The 24,734-nt window shown below is 34.3% G+C and overlaps 1 protein-coding gene across 1 annotated transcript; it reads left to right on the forward strand.

The window, feature by feature from the left end:
- On the forward strand, positions 1-24,588 carry LOC132556402 (DNA-directed RNA polymerase I subunit RPA2-like). The gene is made up of 31 exons (XM_060220814.1): positions 1-118; positions 512-589; positions 1,234-1,293; positions 1,907-1,981; positions 2,493-2,612; positions 4,438-4,503; positions 5,068-5,142; positions 5,735-5,833; positions 6,470-6,565; positions 7,043-7,119; positions 7,442-7,588; positions 9,283-9,336; positions 10,733-10,850; positions 11,331-11,427; positions 12,075-12,181; positions 13,267-13,402; positions 14,285-14,358; positions 15,098-15,304; positions 15,767-15,970; positions 16,171-16,278; positions 16,742-16,918; positions 18,220-18,303; positions 18,522-18,582; positions 18,792-18,888; positions 20,025-20,166; positions 20,929-20,987; positions 21,604-21,701; positions 22,528-22,653; positions 22,829-22,956; positions 23,214-23,378; positions 23,809-24,588. The coding sequence occupies exons 1-31, from the start codon at positions 35-37 to the stop codon at positions 24,025-24,027; spliced, it is 3,438 nt and encodes a 1,145-aa protein (XP_060076797.1). The 5' UTR covers positions 1-34; the 3' UTR covers positions 24,028-24,588.
- The last annotated feature ends 146 nt before the right edge of the window (positions 24,589-24,734 follow it).

Here is a 24,734-nt window from a genome sequence, read left to right on the forward strand (position 1 = left end):
ATCCTGTTGAAAGCACGTGGAAGATTTTCTCAAAATGTCAACAGAAGGGAGTAAGCAACCGTCTTTTAAGAATCTAACGACGGTTAATTATGCCATTCCAAAAGAATATCAGCATTTGGTATGATACTTATTTGTATTTTTACTGTTACTCTACTTGTTTCCCAAATACTGGTAATGTTACAGAGAGCAGAGTGTGTTCTTTTAAAGTGTTTGTCTACTCATCGTTTCTACCACATAACCAGGTTGGCTTATATTAGAGTCATACAATGCAGGTTCCAATTCTTAAGATCCGTTTTGTTCAGTAATAGATACCTAACTGTGGAGACGTGAAGGTCTATTAGGCAAAATCAAGGAAAAAGACCAATCTTGCATAGAACTAATACTGATACTACAAAGATGGGTGAAAAAGGAAGCTTTCTGTGATCTCGTGCATTTTTGTTTTGTTTCACAAATATCTGTTACATATATGCCATGAAGATGTTTGTATGTTTTTCATTTTGTGTCATTACAGCCTTTGCAGGAACTGACGAAACCTCATGTAGAATCATTTAACTTTTTCTTGAAGGAAGGCTTATCTACAGCAGTCAAGGTAGGTTTATAGATTAAAGATCAACCAGTAGTGTGTAATCACTTAATATTAATCCTGAGAGACGTTTATGAAGTTGTAAATATTCTCAGTAGCCAAATCAATAGTGGTAAATTTCATACCATGGAACATTAGGCCAACAAAAAATATTAATCTTTTCCTGCAGCCCTACCTACCCAATCTATTTTGCACACACACATATATATATATATACCTATACAATTGTTTTGAGACAATTTTCTAAAGTCAAGATCTTTCAGCTTAAAAAAATTCAAATATATATTACAGAAAACACATTTTTGGCTGGCCTAAAATAGATATGAATATAGCTCCATCTGAACGAAATAACACTTAAGTTCATGCTTTACTGACTACCATGCTGTCAACAATACATACAAGATTTAATTATGATCCCTTCACAGAAATTACGGAGATGATATAGCATCACAGTTATTGGTCTGTATATTGTATATGTGTCTGTTTGTCTCACCAGTGTGTAAACCTTGAATCTTTGAACAAAAATTTGGTTACTTATTGCTTAACTAAATTTTACCTAAACTAAATCAGATAATAGGTAAATTATAGTTTACTGTATATTAATATACAATTTTGTATATCTATGTACATCAAAACTGTTTTTTCTTCAGAATATTCCATCTACAGAGTTTGCTTTACCAAATGGAGACCGTGTCAGGTTTAAAGTGTTGGTAAGATTTCTACATCTTTGCTTTTTACAATTCTTCATGATTTGATGATGTCATCATAATCTCTGAAATGGATATATTTTCTTTTGTTATAAACGTATCATTCTGACTCTAACATTATACTTACTCAAAATTTCAGTATTGTTACACAATTCAAACATTGGTAATAATGAATGAAGTCTGTTTATCCTAGTCAGTGTTTTTATTGCTACAAGAGATTTAAAGAAATTTTCTGAGAATCCTGGAAGTGAATACTTCTTTGTTTTAGTTTAGATTGGAATACACTGAAGGATACTATGAGGTTATTTTTTTATGAAGGAAAGTTGGTCAGTTTTTTTTATTTATGTATACTTACCATTGTACATTCAATGTCTTACAGAACTGAATTTAACAGATGGAAAGATTACTTATTATCAATGTTATTTGCCTTGAACATAGAGTGTATTACCTCTAACATTAATTCTAGCTTTTGTTTCTTTTATATTTGTTAAGTCAAAATACTAGTGAAGAAGGAATGACAGTCTGATTATAAAATCAATGTCAATGCTAAAGTTAAAGTTGAAAGAAATATTTAAAAAAAAAAGTGAAATCTTTCTATTTGTTTGCATTTGATCAGGATGCCACCTTATATCAGCCCAGGGTTGCTCAGGGCAACAATTACGCTGTTACACAAAGAGTGTACCCAGCTGAGGTAATGTAAAGTGCATATTTTAAAAGCAGTATATACCATTTTTAAAAGGAATCAGAAATTTTCAATATATATTTTAATATATTCATATTCAGCTTTTGTCATGTCAGTTATTCTCTTCAATATTCATTTAAAATTGTTAGATGATTTAAGGTACATGTAAAGCATTCTGAAATCAATACATTTTTGTATAATTACACGCTTGCATGTATGTTTTGTGAAATACTTTTTATGATAAGGGTATTCAATTTTTTTAAAAATTCAGTTAAACACTGTTCGTGACATGCACATTCCTGTAATTAAGTAAGAAGACCTTTAGGTTTCATTGCTTGTTACAGTACATACATTGTACTAGGTCAGTTCTAAATTACTGATAGTTTATACATAATGTTTTATTTTCTCATTGCTGACAGAAAAGTGAAGAAATAAGCATACCAGGTTGCTGATATTTGAATAAGAATTACATGATGGTCAATAAAATGCTGCATATTTAATAAATGAGGTTGTGTTTTAGTGTCGGGAGAGAGGTGTTACGTACAAAGGGTCTCTGAAAATACAGCTTATGTGGTCAGTCAATGACAACATCAGTGGGACTCTAGATAAAGAAATTGGAACCATCCCTATCATGGTCAAGGTAACTCACAGAAAATGTCAAGATCATTTCATCTTGTATGGACAATAACAACCTCCTTGTCTACCAGCTGTCATTTTGGATTTTATCACACTTCTCAATAATTACTGAAACGATCTTATCAAACCTAAGTGTGTTTGGGTCTAAGTTGTGCCACACATTTCAGATTTTGACTTTTGAAGGTATTATCATTATTTACCAAAGGGATTATCTAGAATGTTTTATATGAAAAAATTAAATCAGACCAATGAAAGGGACATCATGGTAAAAATTTTGTTATGATTGGACATGCTTTATACATTTCTTGTTACATGCGTTTCTATGCTATCTCAATATTCACAGTCCATTTCCATCAGCCATCTTGACCACTTCTTTGGTTTAGGAAACCTCTCTCACATTTAGCAATGATAATATCACACCATAATTTTGAAATCAAGGCAGTTCATTTGTAAACACAAAAAAATAATGGCAGGCAGAAATGACAGTAGTAACACAGTCAATAAAATTCTGTTTGTCAGCGCCAGATTTTGTAATGGTTTTGGAAAATATTATTTGAAAACTCTTAAGTCAATTCAGAATTATGAGATAAGTAACATTAATCGCCTACATATTTGGCAGGAAAGCTATTTCTGTTTACAGGTGACAGTGTTTTGTGCGTATGTGTTATTATGTATGAGGCAAAAATGTACATATCCAGAGTGTTCGTGAACATTTAAGGATTTCATTTTTGTTATTGTTAATTAACATTTTCATGTGCATACTTCAGCAATAACCAACTATCATTCTTCATAAGGTGATACACTTGATATTCATATATATGCAATGATAAAAAAATCTGTAAAGAAAATTGCTTTACTGTGATATCGTTGTAAGAATGACTTGCTTTATAAAGGATTCATGGTTTAATGTGCTTGTCAGTCCTTTGTAATCTTAAGATGATCATTTTTACAGACCATTGTTAAGCTAGTAATGAAGATTTCTGCCATATTAATCTAAAAAAAAACCTGACAATTATACATAGTTTATATTACTTCAGATAATATATATCAAAGTTGATAATTGGTATAAAATTAATTACAGGTGATAATGTATATTTGTGAATACAATGTACATATATATTATATATTATCATTTGGAATTGCGTAGTTGATGTACTCAATCACTTGATTGTTTGCAGGGCTCTCACACCCCATTTTGGGACTGGGGCCTGGGCCCGGGGCCCTTAGAATTTGGAAAATTAATGGTGTTTTCCTTAGAATTGGGAAAATTTGGGGGCCGAATATCGGCCCCAAATCTTGCAGATCGAGAGCCCTGGTTTATATGTACAAACACTGTCATGGTGTCCATGTGTCGATGTCCTATTGATGTTCATATGGTTGGACATGTTAGGTATTGCATCAACTTTTATTTGCCTTTGTAAATGGCGTTGACTATAATTGGTCGGGCGGATGTTAGTTTACCTGCTTGTCATACTATCTATTTCATGTGAGTGAGGGAAAGCATGGAAGTAAGATTTTAAAACAACCTTGCTGGTGGTGTTCAGGGCTTTTTGGGTGATACCTCATCGCTGTCCTGGACGTATCCATTGTCGTCCTTGATGACACTGTACAGACAACCTCACAAAGCTATGTACAGCTTTGGAAGGGCTAATCTCTGTCGTATTTTGAAATAAATATACAATAAACAAGGGAAACATGAGTTGTGTTTCATCCCTATGACATGTATGTATATGTATATTTCAGTGTACATTGTAAATGAAATCTTATGTAGAGTATATATTCATGCCACATGTATGTTGTGTTGATGTTTTTACTTTTTCTCCTTTTAGTCTGATGGCTGTAACTTGAGTAAGCTGAGTCCAGCTGATCTGATAAAGAGAGGCGAGGAAGCAGAGGTACATAGTAATGTTATAATACTGTGTGATTAACTTCTACCAGATATTCTAATCAACATTATAATACTCACTGCACAGGTGAAGAGATATTCTAACCCTGTCAATGTTGATTTTCCACTGCTACTACAATGACTTTTCTAGGTCACAGCTTTATGAATAAATGTGCTAATGAGGAAGAAATCTTGTATCATCTTCACATTTTTATACAGCAGGCCATTAAGCTCAGCCATCGTGACAAGAATTGCATTTTTTTCCCCCTGAACAGCTGTTTTATTCAACTGTATTTGGAAGAGTTATTTCCACTTGTTTCATATTTATTATTGTCTGAAATCTCTTGTTATAGCACGTTTTGAAAGTTTTTGCTTTTTGCAGCATCTTAACTCTTGTCCAGAGATTTTTTATTGTTCCGTATGGTTTTCGATGTTAATTCTATCATTTTTGTGTAAATTTGAAAAATAACTGCAGCATTCAAATATGCAGATTTTTCATATAATATTATTGAGATCAGAGAGTTTTTCTTGTTTTTGTTTTCCTTGTTTTTTCATGTTTTATTTTTGATTACAGGAGATGGGAGGTTATTTTGTAGTAAATGGACTGGAAAAAGTGGTCAGAATGCTTGTAATGCCCAGACGTAATTATGTAGGTATATAGATTGTACATATATTGGTAAATTGTTACCACTTATCAATATCCATGGTTGGATTTTATTAGATTTTTCAGGAATTTACTATTAGACAACAAATGAAATTCTATTTCTAATAAACCTTTGTTTATCAATTTCACTTATGCAAATATTTGAAATAACATTCACTTCTGAAAGACCCCAGTATGACATCTCAGATAATGCACATATCCTTTCTACTCCAAAAGCTTATACATATCTACTACCTGTATATGATAATATCCTTCATTGCTATTTAAATAACCCATCTGCATGACACACAAGCACAATGTCAAGCACTAGTTACTGTAATTGATATTTTGTAGAACTTTTTTTCGGCAGGTCAGGAACACCATTTCTGAAATATCGATGAATCCATTGCAAAGAAATTTAATGGGTTAGATCTGAGTGAATTTCACAGGAAAATTGCAATGAGTCAAAGACTCAAATATTTAATTTCCAAAGATTACTGTAGTAAGCTATCTGCATTATATTTGCTGTCCACCTGTTATAACTTATGAATTAAATGTATGTAGAGCATTGTTATCTTGATACCTTTCTGTTTGACAGCCAACCTGCATGACACGCCCATCCTGGAAGAACCGGGGCAAACAATATACAGAGTATGGTGTATCAATCCGATGTGTTCTTGATGATCAAAGTGGCATTGTAAGTGATTTTGCTGACACAGTGTCACACAACAACATGACACATGGTATTTGATTTTCTCCCTCCAAGTTTAATTTACTTGGAGTTGTTACATAGTCTGTCCTTCACTCTGCTCCCTATTCACTTCCTCTGCTTATGTGCGGAACTTATCATTCTCAGACTCCAATGATCTACCATGGTAGTTTTTTTCATCCAGTTTACTTCACACATGCTGGACTGACAGAGAGTGAGTACCTGTCTGCTTTATTCAATCACACCACCGGTATATAGCCATGATGTATCACACTGGAGTACACATCCCTCCCGTTATCAGACTTGCAACAGTGCCTGTCCCTCATGGGTTTTTTTTACCTTGATCCAGTGTTACATGACTTTTGACCTAAATGCCACTCTCTATGATAACCACCATTTGAAATTTACAGTTATTTACTTATTGTCACTCATATTTGTTGACATAGATGTTTGATTCGCTGTAGAACACTATGTAGGGCAAGAAAGCATAATGTCAGAGGTTTGGTGAAAAAGAATGATTGTTAAGACTTCTCTGTCTGTGTAATGTTAAATTAGTGGGTACTGCGAGTAGTGAATTACAGTATTGGGTATGTGTATCTACCATAATAAGTGTTTTTGTTACAGACTAACATTCTACACTACCTGTCGAACGGGATGGCAACACTCAGCTTCACTTACAACAAGGAAATGTTCTTTGTACCTGTCATGTTTATTCTCAAGGTGAGCAACGCTCTCATTCATAAAGTAAAAATGTGATGCTTACGTACAGAAAATTCAAACTGGGAAGGAATAAAGAATCTTATTTGTTGATAGATTTATCATTATCAGCTTCTGATATTCATCATTTACATGTCTATATAAACACGTCCCCTTTATTAGTAACTTTTCTATGGTGCACTTTGTACTTTTATTATTGTTGTACACGTTGTAGAAGTAAGTTTATTTTTGGCACATTTCAAGTTGACAGTATTGTTAAGATATGATTACTCTTCTTACAATTTTTTTATGTCATATATATAAAAGAACAGTGGTGCTAATTTCCCAAAAAATGATATTGCGTTTAAATTTGATGGCATCAAATGAAAGTATGTTTACAGGTTCTGTACAAGATTTGAAGTTCATGTACACATCCACAGACTATGTTCTTGAAATGATTTGAGGCAGATTTGCATAGATATTTGTGTATGTGTTTGGCAGGCTCTGTTAACAGTCACGGACAAATACATCTATGATGAGCTGATCCAGGGGAAAGAAGATGACACTTATTATAAGGGGTAATTCTCTACTAAGTATCACTGTAAACAGAATAACTCATCGTTAGTATTACTGAATGATTATTATATGTGAATATTATTGAAATCTTGAAAATACTACTACTGCTTATCAAATATGTTTGATGAGAAATTGGAGACGGAACTGTTACCTATATGAGAATTGTACATGGCATCAGTAAAATGAATCTGCGGCTCCTGTATAGGGTAAGTAGGTTTAATACTAAATTTGATTTCATGTAGTCTACTGATATTTATTACAAGATATATGCATTTCTACCTCTATCACTAAACATAATTATCTTTGTTACCACTTTATCACTAGTTGTATGGTAGCAATGCTACGGCAGGCACAGGATGAAGGCCTTCTGACTCAGTCCAGCATCTTGAAGCTAATCGGGGAACGCTTCCGCATCAAACTTGATCTCCCAGTGTGGTATTCTGATACAGACGTAGCCAGATACCTGTTAAAGTAAGTGTTTGTGTATAAAGACTTGTGCTGAATGCTTTGTGTTTGAAATTACCAAGAAATGTGTCTGGCTGTTGTGGGAAGGTGTAACTTTGAACGTCAAGAACCTTGAAGTTTTATTAGGCAGATGTCAGAGAGTGGATGTGAATAGAAGGACTGTAGGTTGACAGATTGTACAGAGCATTGAGGTGGATATTAGGATTTTGGGTTGATGGATTGTCCAGAGAGTGGAAGCGGATGTCAGGATGTTTAGTGGAGGGATTGTACAGATAGTGGAAGTGGATGTCAGGTTGTTTAGTGGAGGGATTGTACAGATAGTGGAAGTGGATGTCAGGTTGTTTAGTGGAGGGATTGTACAGAGAGTAGAAGTGGATGTCAGGATGTTTAGTGGAGGGATTGTACAGAGAGTGGAATTGGATGTCAGATGTTTGGTTGAGAAATTATACCGAGAGTGGAAGTGGATGTCAGGGTGTTTGGTAGAGGGATTGTACAGAGAGAAGAAGTGGATGTCAGTATGTTTAGTTGAGAGATTGTACAGAGAGTGGAAGTGGATGTCAGGATGTTTGGTTGAGAGATTGTACAGAGAGTGGAAGTGGATGTCAGGATGTTTGGTTGAGAGATTGTACAGAGAGTGGAATTGGATGTCTGAACTTTTGGTTGAGAGATTGTACAAAAGTGGATGTGGATGTTAGGAGACTAGGGTGACAGATTGTAGAGCGAGTCGATGTAAGGACTTTGGGTGGACAGATTGTACAGAAAGTGTGTGTGGATGTCAGGACATGTGTTGACAATTGTAAAGAGAGTAGAGGTGAATGCAGGACTTTGGGTTGATGGATTGTGCAGAGAATGGCAGTGGGTGTCAAGACATTGGGTTGAAAATTGTATAGAGTGAGTGGAAGTGGGTGTCAGGACTTTGGGTTATGATATTGTTTAGAGAGTGGAGTTGGATGTCAGGACTTTAGGTTGTGATATTGTATAGAGAGTGGAGGTGGATGTCAGGACTTTGGGTTGAATTATTATGGTGAGAGTGGAGGTGGATGTCAGGATTTTGGGTTGAAATGTTATAGTGAGAGTGGAGGTGGATGTCAGGACTTTGGGTTGTGATATTGTATAGAGAGTGGATGTGGATGTCAGGACTTTGAGTTATGATATTGTATAGAGAGTGGATGTGGATGTCAGGACTTTGGGTTGTGATATTGTATAGAGAGTGGAGGTGGATGTCAGGACTTTAGGTTGTGATATTGTATAGAGAGTGGATGTGGATGTCAGGACTTTGGGTTATGATATTGTATAGAGAGTGGAGGTGGATGTCAGGACTTTGGGTTATGATATTGTATAGAGAGTGGAGGTGGATGTCAGGACTTTAGGTTGTGATATTGTATAGAGAGTGGATGTGGATGTCAGGACTTTGGGTTGTGATATTGTATAGAGAGTGGATGTGGATGTCAGGACTTTGAGTTATGATATTGTATAGAGAGTGGATGTGGATGTCAGGACTTTGGGTTGTGATATTGTATAGAGAGTGGAGGTGGATGTCGGGATTTTCGGTTGTGATATTGTATAGAGAGTGGAGGTGGATGTCAGGACTTTGGGTTGAAATATTATGGTGAGAGTAGAGGTGGATGTCAGGATTTTGGGTTGAAACCAAACTGAAAACATTTTGATTCATTAAATTCAGAAATATCTTTCTTCTTCAGGCATTGCATTGCAATTCACTTGGATTCCAATACTGATAAGTTCAACCTTTTATTGTAAGTATAAGCTGTTGAAAAATCCAATGTTTAGAGCAAGGATTATTGTGTTCTTAAAAGGTCCATACAGATATGTTAGTATGGTCACTATAGACTTTGTGCAGGTTTTGTAATACTCATGTAAACATACAATCATCTTATGATTACTTGGTAGTACTTAAACAATTGATTTCAATATATGCTGATACAGGCTTTATAATTTTCAATTATCGATTGCTGTTATTACTAATTATTTAAACAACTTTTAATGTACTGCTGATATTTAAACAACTTATCATGTACTACTGATATTTAGTCTGATATAATTATTTCAGTATGTAGTAACCACATTCAAAGGTGTACATTTTTAGCCCACCATCATCAGATGCTGGGCTATTCAAATTGCCTAAGTCTGTGGTCATTGGTCCATCCATACGTCCTGTCCATCGTGCGTCTGCTGTCCGCCCATAAACCAATATTGTTATTGCTATTTCTTGAGAAGCACTGGATGGATCTTTCATATTTCATATTTCATATGTAGGTACCCCTTGGTCCCTAGTTGTGCCCATTTGATTTTGGGTCTGATCAGAAAAACAAAATGACTGACAGGCAGCCATTCTGGATTTTGACTTTGCGAGATTCTTATCGCTATTTCTGAAGAACTACGACATAGATCTTTCTCCAATTTTGTGTGTTTGTTTCCTTTGATATCTAGGTGTGCATCTTTGATTTTGGCACTGATCAGAAAAATAATAACCAACAGGTGGCCTTCTTGGATTCAAAAGTTTGTTATTGATATTTCTCTCAAATTTCTTTTATAGGTTAATCTTGGTCCCATTTTGTGCCTGTTTGATTTTGGGACTGGTCATAAAAAAAGAAATTGCTTTCAGGTGACCAGGTTTGATCTGGCAGGTAAAGATTATCATTGCAATTTTTGCAAAGGAATGTTCAAATTTCTTATCATTAAGAGCAAAAACAGAGAAGAGAAGAGAAAAAAGTGAAAAGATCTAACTTTCAAAGAGCAAATAAAGATCAAACGACAGTGGGCGACAATATCTCTCTGGGATCTCTTGTTATGGATGATCAGGTGGTGCAGTGGTAATGCTTTTCACTTAGCTATTCAGGGATGCACTTCCCAGAATGGACATGAATAGGTATGGGGTCACCTGCTGGATTGTGTGGGTTTTCCCCGGGTACTTTGGTTTCCTCCCACAGTAAGACCTCTGTGCACACTTCCATAAAGGCCAACAAGAGTGATTAATATAAGCTGATAGCTTGTATCACAATTGTTGTAAAATAAGTAAAGTTTATATATATTTATCTATATATACATTTAAAAGTCATTCATACAAGTATAATAACTGAATAGATACTACATTAGGGATAGTTCTATAACTGATCTATGTATTGTTGTCAGATACATGACAAGAAAGCTGTTTGCATTTGCTCGAGGAGAATGTGCAGAGGAAAGTGCTGACAATACTATGTATCAGGAGGTGCTACTCAGTGGTCATCTCTTCTGTATGTTTGTCAAGGTTAGTAAGAGGTTTCCAATAGATTTACTATTTTCATATCTTTTGTCATGTACATACTTTCATTCTATTCTAGGAAAGTTCTTTAATTTATAGAGATAATTTTAGATAAGGAGTGGGACAGAACCAACCTTCTGGTTGTCCTTAGTTGTAGATTTGTATTTGTTGTAGGAATCATAGATGGAAAGCTAAAAGTATTCACTAGAGTCCCTTGGGAAAGTAAATACAAAGTATACAGGAGAGAGAGTTTCAACATCCAGATTTCATACATTTGTAGTTTTTATGCCCAGTTTACATGTTCCATCCACCTAGGCTAGATGTCTGACTTCTAGCTTTGTGACCTGAAACGTGAAAACCAAGAATTAAATTATGAAATCCAGGTATTGATGCTCCACCTTCAGTAACTTTTGTACAGACATACTTTGAATTAAAATGATGACAAAAATATTAATAAAATTGACTGATAAAAGTTTTATTTTGCAGGAGAAAATTCATGACTGGGTGAGAAGTCTAAGAATGCAGGTAGAGAAAGAAGCAAAGCTGAAGGACAAAGCAGGCAACAGCTATAGTGTAAATGATTGTAAATATTGTTTTCTTTTTTCTGAAAATGTCACTATATTCCTTGGTATATTTCTGAATTCTTTGATAAATAATGTGAAAAACAGATGACTGAAAAGGATGCTAGTTTAGTATTGTTTTCAAAATGTAATTTTTTTTCTCAAACTGAATGAAAAAGAACACTGAATATTTCCTATTTCTGCATGCATAAACACACTAGATATAGATGTTTCAAAACAGAAAAAAAACCACACATTTCAAACTTGGAAAGTTGTGAATTTTCAATCCATTAGCTACCATACGTATACTGGACGTTTTCAAGGCAGGCAGTGGATAGAAGAACTCCTTATATGCCATTTTTACTTCATTTATTTCACATGTTGTCATTATTTTGTAGTCATAACAAATCTTGGCAATAACGAAACTTGCTTGTGGCTAGTCCGCTACAGTAAATTGATGCAAACTACCCACAAAAACCAATTTATCTGCCCCTCCTACTCACACATTTAATTTTGGAACTTCCCTAAATTTATCATATGGAATATCCTTAATTCTTTATTTGACAAACATTTTGATACAAATGGGCTTTTGAATTCATTCACTGTATATTGACTAGGTTAGTAGAAAGAGGTTTATTTCAAAACAAAAATGCTTTTGTTCTTTTTGTAGCTTCTTTACAAAATACCAGTCGCCGTGTCGATGCAATTACAAGGTCTGTGGAGTATTTGATGACCACAGGAAACCTGATATCTCGAACGGGACTGGGACTGATGCAGGTATTAGAACAGTTCTGATTGTATGACCAGCCTATTGGTTTTACATGGTTGAACATAGTCCAGGGATCAACTTCATATCATATCACATAGTATTGTCTCCTACCATTACTGGATAATTCTGTAGAGAATGATACATAAATCCCAATCTCCATTTGAAAGAAACATGTTGACAACTTTGGAGGAGTCTCCAGTCACGATCACTTGTCAATGCCTCTCCAAAATATCACTTGTTTTATCTGTCTACTTTTGTGAATAAATACCTTTACAGATCTAAAGTCGACATAAATTTTTTAGGGTACATACACCAAGAATCAATGTAAACAACAATTTAGACAGATAATCCAGGCAGAGATACAAACCTTTTCATATGTCTCAGCTTCCTGATTCTCTTTAACAACTAGACTGGAATGTGGGTGGGGCTTTTACGTCATCAATGGTTGAAAGGGACATTTTGATTGGCTAAAAACAAATTAGGGACCTTTTAAAACAAAATTGCACAGTTCTCAGTTTTTATTTAATTTTGTTCATACTGTGTTAATTACATTGTTTTTAGGCACAGATTATTTTAGAATAGACATGGTGTGTTTGTATGATGCATATACTGCAGATTAGATCTTGATTTTGTCATTTTAACACTTGACTTTTTTTGTGTCGAAACAAATTCATGATCTTATCTCCAGTATCTGCTTAAAAACAAGCATTCTATCCCCTAAAATGCAATGTATATTTGTTATATTTTACACAAAAGGTGCATATTTTCTAGTTATTTGCACATTCTATTAATCCTTTACAGTAACTGTCGTAAATTGAATAAGTTCCTCAAGTTCATTGTTAAAAGTATTTAAATATTTTGAAAAATGTTTTCCAAGGATGGAGAAGTTGATCATTGATGGAATGTTGAAATAGGAACCATCAACATATTAAACTAATTTGTAAACATTCCTTGGTAATTCATGGGTTACATGAAGAAGTTGTCCTACATATATTATCTGTGATGTTGTGCCTCCTACTACTAGGTTACTTCTATTGTCGACAGACTGTTGTTAGAGCAATCATGTAATGTTCATCTTTGCTTATTCCTTCAGGCGTCAGGTCTAACCATTGTTGCAGACAAGTTGAACTTTCTGCGGTATATCTCTCATTTCCGCTGTATACACAGAGGTTCCTTCTTCGCAGAGATGAGAACCACTGCTGTCAGGAAAATGTTACCAGAATCCTGGGGTAAGAAGATATCTTGTAACTTGTGTGTTTAAAACAAATTGATCTGAAAGGGAAAAAAATCAATCTGTTAAATAAATTTGTTGATTAATGATATATTTTTATTTTTACATTTGCATGACAATGAAAGAAAAGTATACTGGAATAATCTGTAATCCCTGTTAAATAAATTTGTTGATTAATGATATATTTTTATTTTTACATTTGCATGACAATGTCATTATTTAAGTTAAGAGAGATTTGTGTACATAGGGTTAAGATGCCAAACATTATAAAATAGGTTTCGTTGCCATGACAAACATCAGTGTTTAGGCAAGCTGTGGCCCTTGTGATTCAATTGTATTGACTCTCTTGATCATGAACAACATGTATTCCACCCATTCTGATTTCCAGAAATGCAGGCACATGCAGAATATGTCAATTACTCTCAGAATAACACTTTAACTTATCCATTGACTCGTTGCAGTGTGCGAGGGGTATTGGTCAGCTACTAGGCGACAGTTCTAGTTAAGTTAAGAGAGATCTGTGATTTAGGAGACTGTAAATGCCAAGGCAAGCTCATTGTGATTATTGTGGGGATAGAGATGATGCCAGTTCAGTATTAAAATGGCTATTCCAACTGACATACAATATCACCTGTACAACAAAGTCATTTATATCAACTGTAAATACCATAACATGATGATTCAATGCTTAAGTAAATATAGAAATCTATATATAATCACATACCAAAAAGATTGATTAATGAATAGAATTTGACAGATTTGACAATATCATTGTAAAAAATTCATGATTTCATGAAATATATTGATAGTTCCTTAGATTGCCTTTGATTTATCAGATGTATTTATATTCCATTTATGCAAGTGCAATATTATATTTCAGGATTTATCTGTCCTGTGCACACCCCTGATGGAACTCCTTGTGGCCTAATGAATCACATGACTGCCCTCTGCCAGGTATACTGAGAAGTGACCACTTATTACACAATTTTATCACTGTTTCAAACTAAAACCTGAGTTTGTTGTGTTATGGTTAAATCACATAACAATAACTTGTATAGAGAAAGACACAATAACTATATATCTACCGCATGTACACCAAAGATAGGCAATCCAAGACGGGTACGTCTTAATGACTTTCACACAGAAGATAGATGGTGGCATATCAAATGTAACCATGAAAGGTTTTATGTATCACTGTTTCAAAGTAAAACTGGAGATTTTGTAAAATAGCATAACAATAATTAATTTTGATTTTTATATTATCTTTATTAAAGATCAGGTATATACATGGAGATACAATTACCTTTATTAAAGATCAGGTATATACATGGAGATACAATTATCTTTATTAAAGATAAGGTATATACATGGAGATACAATTATCTTTATTAAAGATAAGGTATATACTTGTATCTCCAAGATGTATGTAATCAGTATGTGATGTAATGTAATAATTCTAAATCAGAATACAGGCACATCAAAACATAACCACACAATAAAGTGTGTTTTGCAATAAATTTTTATGTTTCCTTTCACAAACTGATCAGATAAACATGTGCCACAAATGTGGAATTTAAGGATTAAAAATAAGATATTATTTATAGTTTTAAGTAGATCACAACTGGTTAGTGAAATAAAAATTTAAGATCAAGTGTGTTATGTATAAAACTGTCATATTATCACTTGTTCACAGATAATTAACAAATTGTACAGTAGCATCCACCTGCCTAAGTTACTGTGTTCCCTGGGAGTGACCCCATTAGATGCACCTCCCGTGGGACAGTACAGTGACAATTATCGTGTTATGGTGGATGGGAAAGTCATCGGCAACATACACAACAGCTTAGCAGAAGGAGTAGCACAAAAAATCCGTGTCATGAAAGTGGAAGGTCTGAACAAGGTAGGAGTACATCTGATGGAGGAGTAAAGGTCATGGAGATGTTAGAATGTGTACAATATATACAATGTAACAGAGGGTTTATATTTAACAAGTGAAAGATGGAAGGGAGACAACTCCTACATCTTGTAAAATCTCATATGCTTTGAATACAAATCATCCAATCATTCACTGTCAAATGACCCTAAACTCTTAAATGCATGTCGACCTCAAAAACAAGCTTATCCTGAAAATGAGCCTGTAGTTTATTATGTAAATAAGCCTGCATTTTTACTTACACTGAAAGAAAATAAGCAGCATCTTTCTTTTTCAAGTTTTTACGGTAAATTGCTGTATCAACAGACATTTTTTTCCTAGCATTTATTCACCATATCGACAACTTTTAAAATTAGTTAGAAGGCAAACAATGCATGTTGATAGAATTTAATTTTGATGACTATACTAATCCAAATTGACACAATGTAGGTGCCTCCAGTAACAGAGGTTGGGTTTGTACCAAAAACTGAATTCGCCAGTCAGTACCCTGGTCTTTATATCTTTACAACTCCGGCAAGGATGATGCGACCTGTTCGAAACCTGAGCCTGCAGAAAAATGAGATGGTTGGCACATTTGAACAAGTTTATATGGACATCAGTTTAAATGATGAGGAAACTCACCAGAATCAAAAGGTTGGTATATGTTTGTTGTGTAATATTTCTGATGATTTAGATAAAAAATTGGTAACCTGACAGAATCCTTTTCACCTCACTATGAATATTTTCTTCGACATTGATTGAAGGCAAGATTAATATAGATATATTACGATATTTCCAATGATTAAGAGTTAGGATATTCTCCACTGACGACATGTATTGTCACTGTTCTATAGATCGTGACCCATCAGGAACTCACAGAAATGGCAATGTTGTCTACGGTAGCCTGTCTGACACCATTCTCAGACTTCAACCAAAGTCCCAGGAATATCTACCAATGCCAGGTAAGTATAACATTTACAAACAACCTGATAGTATTATTTTTAATCTTCTGGATGAACATACTGATTTCAGGAGGTTTTTTTTGCCACAAATTACAACATTTGCATCCAAAATGGTGTTGTCTAATATTGGCCACTAAGTCATGATGTTTGGTACTCAAGCTATGAAAAAAAAATGATTTTATTTTATATTAGTTTTAAGCACTTGTACCATTTGCCAAATTATTTGGATCTAACTAGCTAGATTTTAATTACATCATTGGAATTCTTATCACAAATCTTGAATTGAATGAAACAGAGCTTTTTTTTTAATCACCAAAATATTAGGTCAGAAGAAGTTATGTATGAAACAGCTGTTTTGGAATAAAAGAAATGTTTCAGAAAGATCCATTTGACAAATTATCATGTGAATTTCTGAATGATGACATTGTACTTCAGTTATTTGGACGTATTTTGTTGTTTATAGATGGGTAAACAGACAATGGGTACACCTTGTCATGCTCTTGGACATAGATCCGACAACAAACTCTACAGAATACAGACGCCCCAGACGCCCATGGTTCGTCCCTACATGTATGACTATTATAACATAGATGAATACCCAGTAGGAACCAATGCTGTAGTAGCTGTTATCTCTTACACAGTAAGTATATAAACTCACAATCCTTAAATCTACAGACCTCCCCTTACACAGTATATAAACCCACAATCCTTAAATCTACAGACCTCCCCTTACATAGTAAGTATATAAACCAACAATCCTTAAATCTACAGACCTCCCCTTACACAGTAAGGATATAAACTCACACTGTCTTTATATCTGTAGACCCCATGTTACACAGTAAGTATATAAACTTATACAATCCATCAGTCAATAGGTTTTCTTCTTACTTAGCAAGTATTAAACTCATCTGTCCTTAGGTCCCTAGATGTCCAGGGATGTACATGTACTGTTTTGTAGTCTATTTACCATCAGTAGGATATGAATCATTTTGAATTCTATCTACTAATGATCGTTATTTCCTCTTTTGTATTCTACTTACCAGGGGTATGATATGAACTTTTTTGTATTCTGTTTACCAGGGGTATGATATGAACTTTTTTGCATTCTGTTTACCAGGGGTATGATATGAAATTTTTTTGTATTTTGTTTACCAGGGGTATGATATGAACTTTTTTGCATTCTGTTTACCAGGGGTATGATATGAACTTTTTTGCATTCTGTTTACCAGGGGTATGATATGAACTTTTTTGCATTCTGTTTACCAGGGGTATGATATGAAATTTTTTTGTATTCTGTTTACCAGGGGTATGATATGAAATTTTTTTGTATTTTGTTTACCAGGGGTATGATATGAAATTTTTTTGTATTTTGTTTACCAGGGGTATGATATGAAATTTTTTTGTATTTTGTTTACCAGGGGTATGATATGAAATTTTTTTGTATTTTGTTTACCAGGGGTATGATATGAAATTTTTTTGTATTTTGTTTACCAGGGGTATGATATGAAATTTTTTTGTATTTTGTTTACCAGGGGTATATGAACTTTTTTGCATTCTGTTTACCAGGGGTATGATATGAAATTTTTTTGTATTTTGTTTACCAGGGGTATGATATGAACTTTTTTGCATTCTGTTTACCAGGGGTATGATATGAAATTTGTTTGTATTTTGTTTACCAGGGGTATGATATGAACTTTTTTGCATTCTGTTTACCAGGGGTATGATATGAAATTTTTTTGTATTTTGTTTACCAGGGGTATGATATGAACTTTTTTGTATTTTGTTTACCAGGGGTATGATATGAACTTTTTTGCATTCTGTTTACCAGGGATATGATATGAAATTTTTTTGTATTTTGTTTACCAGGGGTATGATATGAACTTTTTTGCATTCTGTTTACCAGGGGTATGTTATGAAATTTTTTTGTATTTTGTTTACCAGGGGTATGATATGGAGGATGCCATGATCCTGAACAAATCATCATTTGAAAGAGGCTTTGGACATGCAACTGTTCACAAAGCAGAGGTATTATATATTAAATATCATTTCCCTCTTTATACTCTTTTGTCATTAAGTAGTTACATAATTCTAACATTAAACCTTGACTTATAGAAATAGCCTTAACTATATGCTAATTAAGTTTTGATTGGACCAAATGTTCTTATGAGTTAGGAGTTCTTTATAATTTCAATATTTCAGTCTGAGATTCTGATTTCATTTAATGTTTTATTTTCCTCTGTCAGATAATAAATTTAGCAGCAAAAGACCGTTCAAGTCGCGGCCAGAATTCAAGTCTTGTCTTTGGTGAGTTAACTTATCATCTCATATTATCTGAGTATGTAGCCCATGAAGTATATTTTGAACAGCTATATTGTCAGAGTAATTACAATTTTACATGTTCAGGCTGGAAATGAGTTTATCTTTATACAATAAAATTGAAGAAAGTAAACTCTAACATGACTAGATGTTAAAAACAGATTTTGCACATCAACTATAAAAGGCATCTTTTTTAGGCTGTAAGGGAGATAGAAAGGTTACTGAAGGCAAACTTGATGTGGATGGATTACCATATATTGGAGCATATCTACAGGATGGGGATCCCTACTACAGGTATGGGGGAGCTGTTTTAAAAATAGAACACTGATCCAAATACTGTCAGATACTAGTGTTACTATTATTGGTTCTATTTTTAGCTCCTTAGAGTTAATGGCACATAATGAAAACATACCAGTATCAGCACTGTTGTGCTATTCTAGTGACAAAAACAAGTGTAATTTCTCAACAATATCCCAGTACATATGGTTATACAGGTAACAGCTTATTTATTTACATAAAGACACATTGGCTTAGGTAAAGTGGAAATCAGTTATTTAATAATGAACACTTGTATATCACACAGTCAGGTGATACAAGAAAAACAAATGAAAACACTCTCAGAGTGTGATGTACATATATGGTAATATCATAATATATAGAAGAAGTAAGCTGTAGCTGTTATCATAAAACAGATGGTTTTAAAGCAATCATACCAGCCATGTTCCTATATATTACACTTATTTGGCAAGATTATTCCAAAGGGGAACAACTCCCACTGTACGAGGTGTGCAGATAATACACAAGCACATGGTTTGTAGGGTCAGATAAGTTGATCTCGTGGTGTGATATGCATCATATTCTGTGTCGGTCTTCAGATATCAACATTCCCCTTTAAATCTTTTCTCCTGATTAATGATAATGTGTTTGTGAAAAGCATTGTATACAAGGTGAGCGATGCAGGCCCATTGGTTCTCTTGTTACACTTCTTTACAGGGTGTAGTGTTGGGATAAAACTGCAAAACAAAATTGTTCCTTTAACAAAAACAACATCATTAGTTATTTACATAGATACAAGACCTGCAGTTCAATAAACTCTTCACAAACAAGTAGAGGTATTCAGTGATGATCAATGAAATATTTATTATGTCTATGAATTGAAAACTTCTAACATATCGCTAGATTATTAGAATTGTGTTGATATGCTTCTTGATTTAATTTATTCATTTGGTGTTAATGAATATAGAGATAGATAAAAGTTTTATTATCAGACACGATTTTAAATGTGACAGAAGAAACATCAAAGAAAAATTTTCATAGTTGATGAAGTTGGTAATCATTTTACAATTTAATCACTTCTAATTACCCCTGATATTACTGTGTGACCCTTGTAATAATCTGTATCGCATCTCCTTTGATGTCTGTTGTCACAGCTATTACAACCTCCAGACTGGTGAGAGCAGAGTAGAGATGTACAAAAGTGCTGAGCCTGCCCATGTGGATTACATAAAGATCCTTGGTAATGACCTTGGTACCAGTGAACTCAACAAAATCTGCATTGGACTTCGCATCAAGGTCTGTAACTGACTTTAGTTTCATTTAGATTTCAAAATACAATCAAATCAATATGGTACAGAAGATATAAGCCTGTCCTTGTGAGATCTTTGAAGCTGGAAAAAGACATTGTTTATTATTAATACATTCTGTATAAAACACAACACTTTCATTGAAAATAGACAAACAAGGTAAGGTATGTTAATATGTTAGATAATGTTAACTGTTATATTTGATGGGTCATTAACTTTTGCCCTGTACTCATATCCTGATGTAACATAAGTATTGTGACACAAGTAACAAAAATTTCACAATTTTGATATGAAATAGAAATGCAATGTCATTGTTTATTTAGGTTACGTAGATAATTCATTTTGAGCAACATCCACTTTATATATCATTGGTAAAAGTGTTGCAGTTGTTCAGAGAACTCGTTTGGAGAAATATCTTTATTTTTCCACATCATTTACCACATTTTTGGGGTTAAAAATTTTGGACAATAAATCTGCTTGTAGAGAAGTATGGATCTGTAGGATTTTCAAATCATCAGTTACTTTCTGATTTAAGAAATAATATTTCTGTTTTGTAAATATGTTTTAAAAAATGATGATAACATAAAGATAATCCCTATTACTATGTAAATATTCTATTTGAAAATATCGTAAATTTTACGATATTTGACAAATAACCAAACCTGAATGATGATTTTATGTGAAAAGGGTTTGATGATAAGGCTTGACAATTGTGTGGTACATGTTTAACAAGCCATGTTTGATTTAACAGAGAAATCCTATCATAGGAGATAAATTTGCAAGTCGACATGGACAAAAAGGAATTTGTAGGTAAGTTTTACCAGGATGCATAAATTTACTGCATTATGGCTTAACATATATATCACCAGTTGATGTGGACAGGAAGGATTTTGTGAGTTTTAGATATATATTGAAGTTGATAACGTCTGTAAACAGCACATTTGAAAGGTCTTCCTATGGTTAGAATCACCAGCAAAACCACTTTGCACCTCATTCAAAAATTTGAAATGCACTACGACAATAGCATGTATGGTTTGTTCTTTTGAGCCTTTTGGGTTTAGGGGTTTTAGAAATCCTCATATATCAATGTCTACATCCATATCAGAGATCCATGATGATGCCAGCTGTTGTCAAGTTTCATTTGGTTAGAAATGGGTTGTGACTTTATTGTAGCAGTTAAGGCTATTGAACCACATTGTCATTTATCTTCATACAAATCAAAACAACATTTCAATTCATATTTTCACTGGAATGGACAAGCCAAATGTTCTCACAGGTAAAAAGTTTTTCAGCAATGTGAAGATATTAATTGCAGTTTAATCGCCAAATAGGTAATGTGGTTTAAATAAATTGAACTCAAATTAATGGTTATTTGATATGTCATGTGGTTGTGTTAAATTAAAATCTACTTAATGATTACTTTTAGTATGTTGTGGCCAGTGGAAAACATGCCATTTACAGAAAGTGGGATGACGCCTGACATTCTGTTCAACCCGCACGGCTTCCCATCAAGAATGACCATAGGTAAGTTGTCAGAATAATGACAAACATGGTCTTACAGACTATGATGGCAGGACAGTGTCTTACAGACAATTATGGCAGGACAGTGTCTTACAGACAATGATGGCAGGACAGAGTCTTACAGACAATGATGGCAGGACAGTGTCTTACAGACAATGATGGCAGAACAGTGTCTTACAGACGATGATGGCAGGACACTGTCTTACAGACGATGATGGCAGGACAGTGTCTTACAGATAATGATGACAGGACACTGTCTTACAGACGATGATGGCAGGACAGTGTCTTACAGACAATGATGACAGGACAGTGTCTTACAGACTATGATTACAAGACAGTGTCTTACAGACTATGACGGCAGGACAGTGTCTTACAGACAATGATGGCAGGACAGTGCCTTACCACAATGATGACAGGACAGTGTCTTACAGACAATGATGGCAGGACAGTGCCTTACCACAATGATGGCAGGACAGTGCCTTACAGACAATGATGGCAGGACAGTGCCTTACAGACGATGATGGCAGGACAGTGCCTTACAGACAATGATGGCAGGACAGTGTCTTACAGACAATGATGGCGGGACAGTTTCTCACAGTTAGATAATGATATTGTTTAGTTTTTAAAACTGATATGAAGAATGGCAAAAATGTAACAGTTTAGATGGCTTAACATTTAATTTGTCTTTTCCTGAAGCTTTTATACTCAATTATAAACAGAATAAAGCTTAATAAATAGGTTATTTCAACATAGCAAAATCAATAATTAGAGACTAGAAAGAAACAAGCAAATATTAATACATCTTTAAATTATTCCTATTTTCACACAGGTATGATGATCGAGAGTATGGCGGGTAAGTCTGCCGCTAGCCATGGTCTTTGTCATGACGCAACACCATTCAAGTTCTCTGAAGACCAGCCAGCTATTGATTACTTTGGAGATATTCTAACAAAAGGTATGAACGCTAAAATTTTAAAAAAATGATATCATTTAAAAATATTATAAAATTGCAGTTTTATTCATAGGAATTAGTGATCAGCTGAAATTGACTTGTCACTAGAATTAATTATGAGTAGTAGATTATAGATGCACATAACTAATTTAATTTCTGGATTTACTGATGATTTCAGCGGGCTATAACTACTATGGGACTGAGCGAATGTACAGCGGATCTAGTGGACTGGAGTTGGAGGCGGACATCTTCATAGGTGTTGTTTACTACCAACGTCTACGTCACATGGTTTCTGACAAATTCCAGGTACAGTAACCGCAGAGACACTGGTGGAAATTAAACAGGTTTTTTGTGATGTGGTTTTGTGTTGACATAACTGTAACTTTGGCAGGGTTGAAAGAAAAACTTGAATAAAATAACACTAATATCTCATAATTATTTGATGGTATTGTTTTTTTTTAATGAACTTATTTTTTTGCAATAAACATATCCCAAAAGTTGGGAAAGTAAACTTACATGTATGGTGTCTCATTTAGCTCACTTGTATAAGTATTTCACAACAGGTGAGATCTACTGGTCCTGTTGATCAGCTGACCCACCAACCTGTTAAGGGAAGGAAGCGTGGCGGAGGAATCAGATTCGGGGAGATGGAGAGAGACGGCATGATTGCTCATGGTACAGCCTTCCTCTTACAAGATCGCCTCCTTAACTGCTCTGACAAATCCATGGTAAGTGACAATATGATGTTGTAAAATAAATTTTTGGTAAACAAGTCTTTAAATTGTGAAGAATGTTGTAAGTATTATCAACAAGACAGCATAAGTGAATATATCTGCAAATCAGGAAGTTCCAGATAAGGACGCTGATTCCTGTATTTCTGACATCTTCTATCTGATCAGCATCTCAACAACATCTGAACAAATAGGTAAGTAAGTGAATAATCAGTTACCCTTGTATGGAGTTTCCAAAATTTCCATGTATTTAATAGAGAAAGATTGATCAAATACATGGAAATTTTTGAGTCCATACGAGGGAAGCTGATTATTTGTTTATTTATTTGTTGAGCATGAGATGCTAGTCAGTTAGTGACTGGATTTTGTTTATTTTTTCATTTGTTGCTTTCAAACTTTTAATAAAGTCATTTTGATGACATTGCAGGTGCATGTTTGCACAGAGTGTGGAAGCTTGTTATCTCCCCTTTTGGAGCGCCCAGCGGCAGCTGTTGCTGCAGTAACGTCAGAAATGAGACGTAAATGGACCTGTATGTTATGTAAACGTTCAGACACTATTAATGTTATAACTGTGCCGTTTGTGTTCAGATACCTTGTGGCAGAGTTAGCAGCCATTAATATCAAAGTACAGCTTGAGGTTAAATGATACGGTAAATGTCAACTCAAGGACATTTGCAAAGGTCAAAATTACATTTCTAGCTTCTCTGTTCTGGTAATTAACATGTTCTGTGATTTAAAATCATCATGCCAGGAGTGGAGAACATGCATTAAGGCTTGATATCAGCTGATCCAAGAGATGACTGTCCAACGTCCTAAACCTGTCAGATAGATTGTCCAAGAAAACTGCATCAGGTTCCTCAGTGATGACTACATGGTGTGTTTTATTAGATAATTCTCTCTCAGTGGTCAGAGTGCAGGTCAGTTGTTCCCAGAGAGTGTTCCTGATATCATCTTGGTTACTGTTGCACTGATCATACTACTTCATGTAGACTTTGTCTCACTAGGTACATAATAAAGCTGTACCTGTTTATTTTGATTGTGATTTTGCTCAACATTACAAATGTTCTTGGCCATGTATAAAATTGTGCTGATACACAGAGGAAGGATACTGGAGATGTCCTTTGCATATACATAATTATGTTTGTGGTGTTAATGTACAGATTACTTCTCAGTATGTAAATTCTATTCAAATGGAAATGTTGTTATCTTTATAAGAAATTGTTATCATTAAAATCAATTACAAAAATAAAGCTAAATCTTCCTTTTATTTCTTAAATTAACTGTTGAATTCACATTAGAATTACTTCCCTTACTATGTGTGTGACTTGCTGTGCTTGCACTTTGACCTTACTG

The sequence above is a fragment of the Ylistrum balloti genome, unplaced genomic scaffold (assembly GCF_031769215.1).
Source record: "Ylistrum balloti isolate Yb309-2 unplaced genomic scaffold, AGI_CSIRO_Ybal_v1 Utg370568, whole genome shotgun sequence".
Lineage (NCBI taxonomy): Eukaryota > Metazoa > Mollusca > Bivalvia > Pectinida > Pectinidae > Ylistrum > Ylistrum balloti.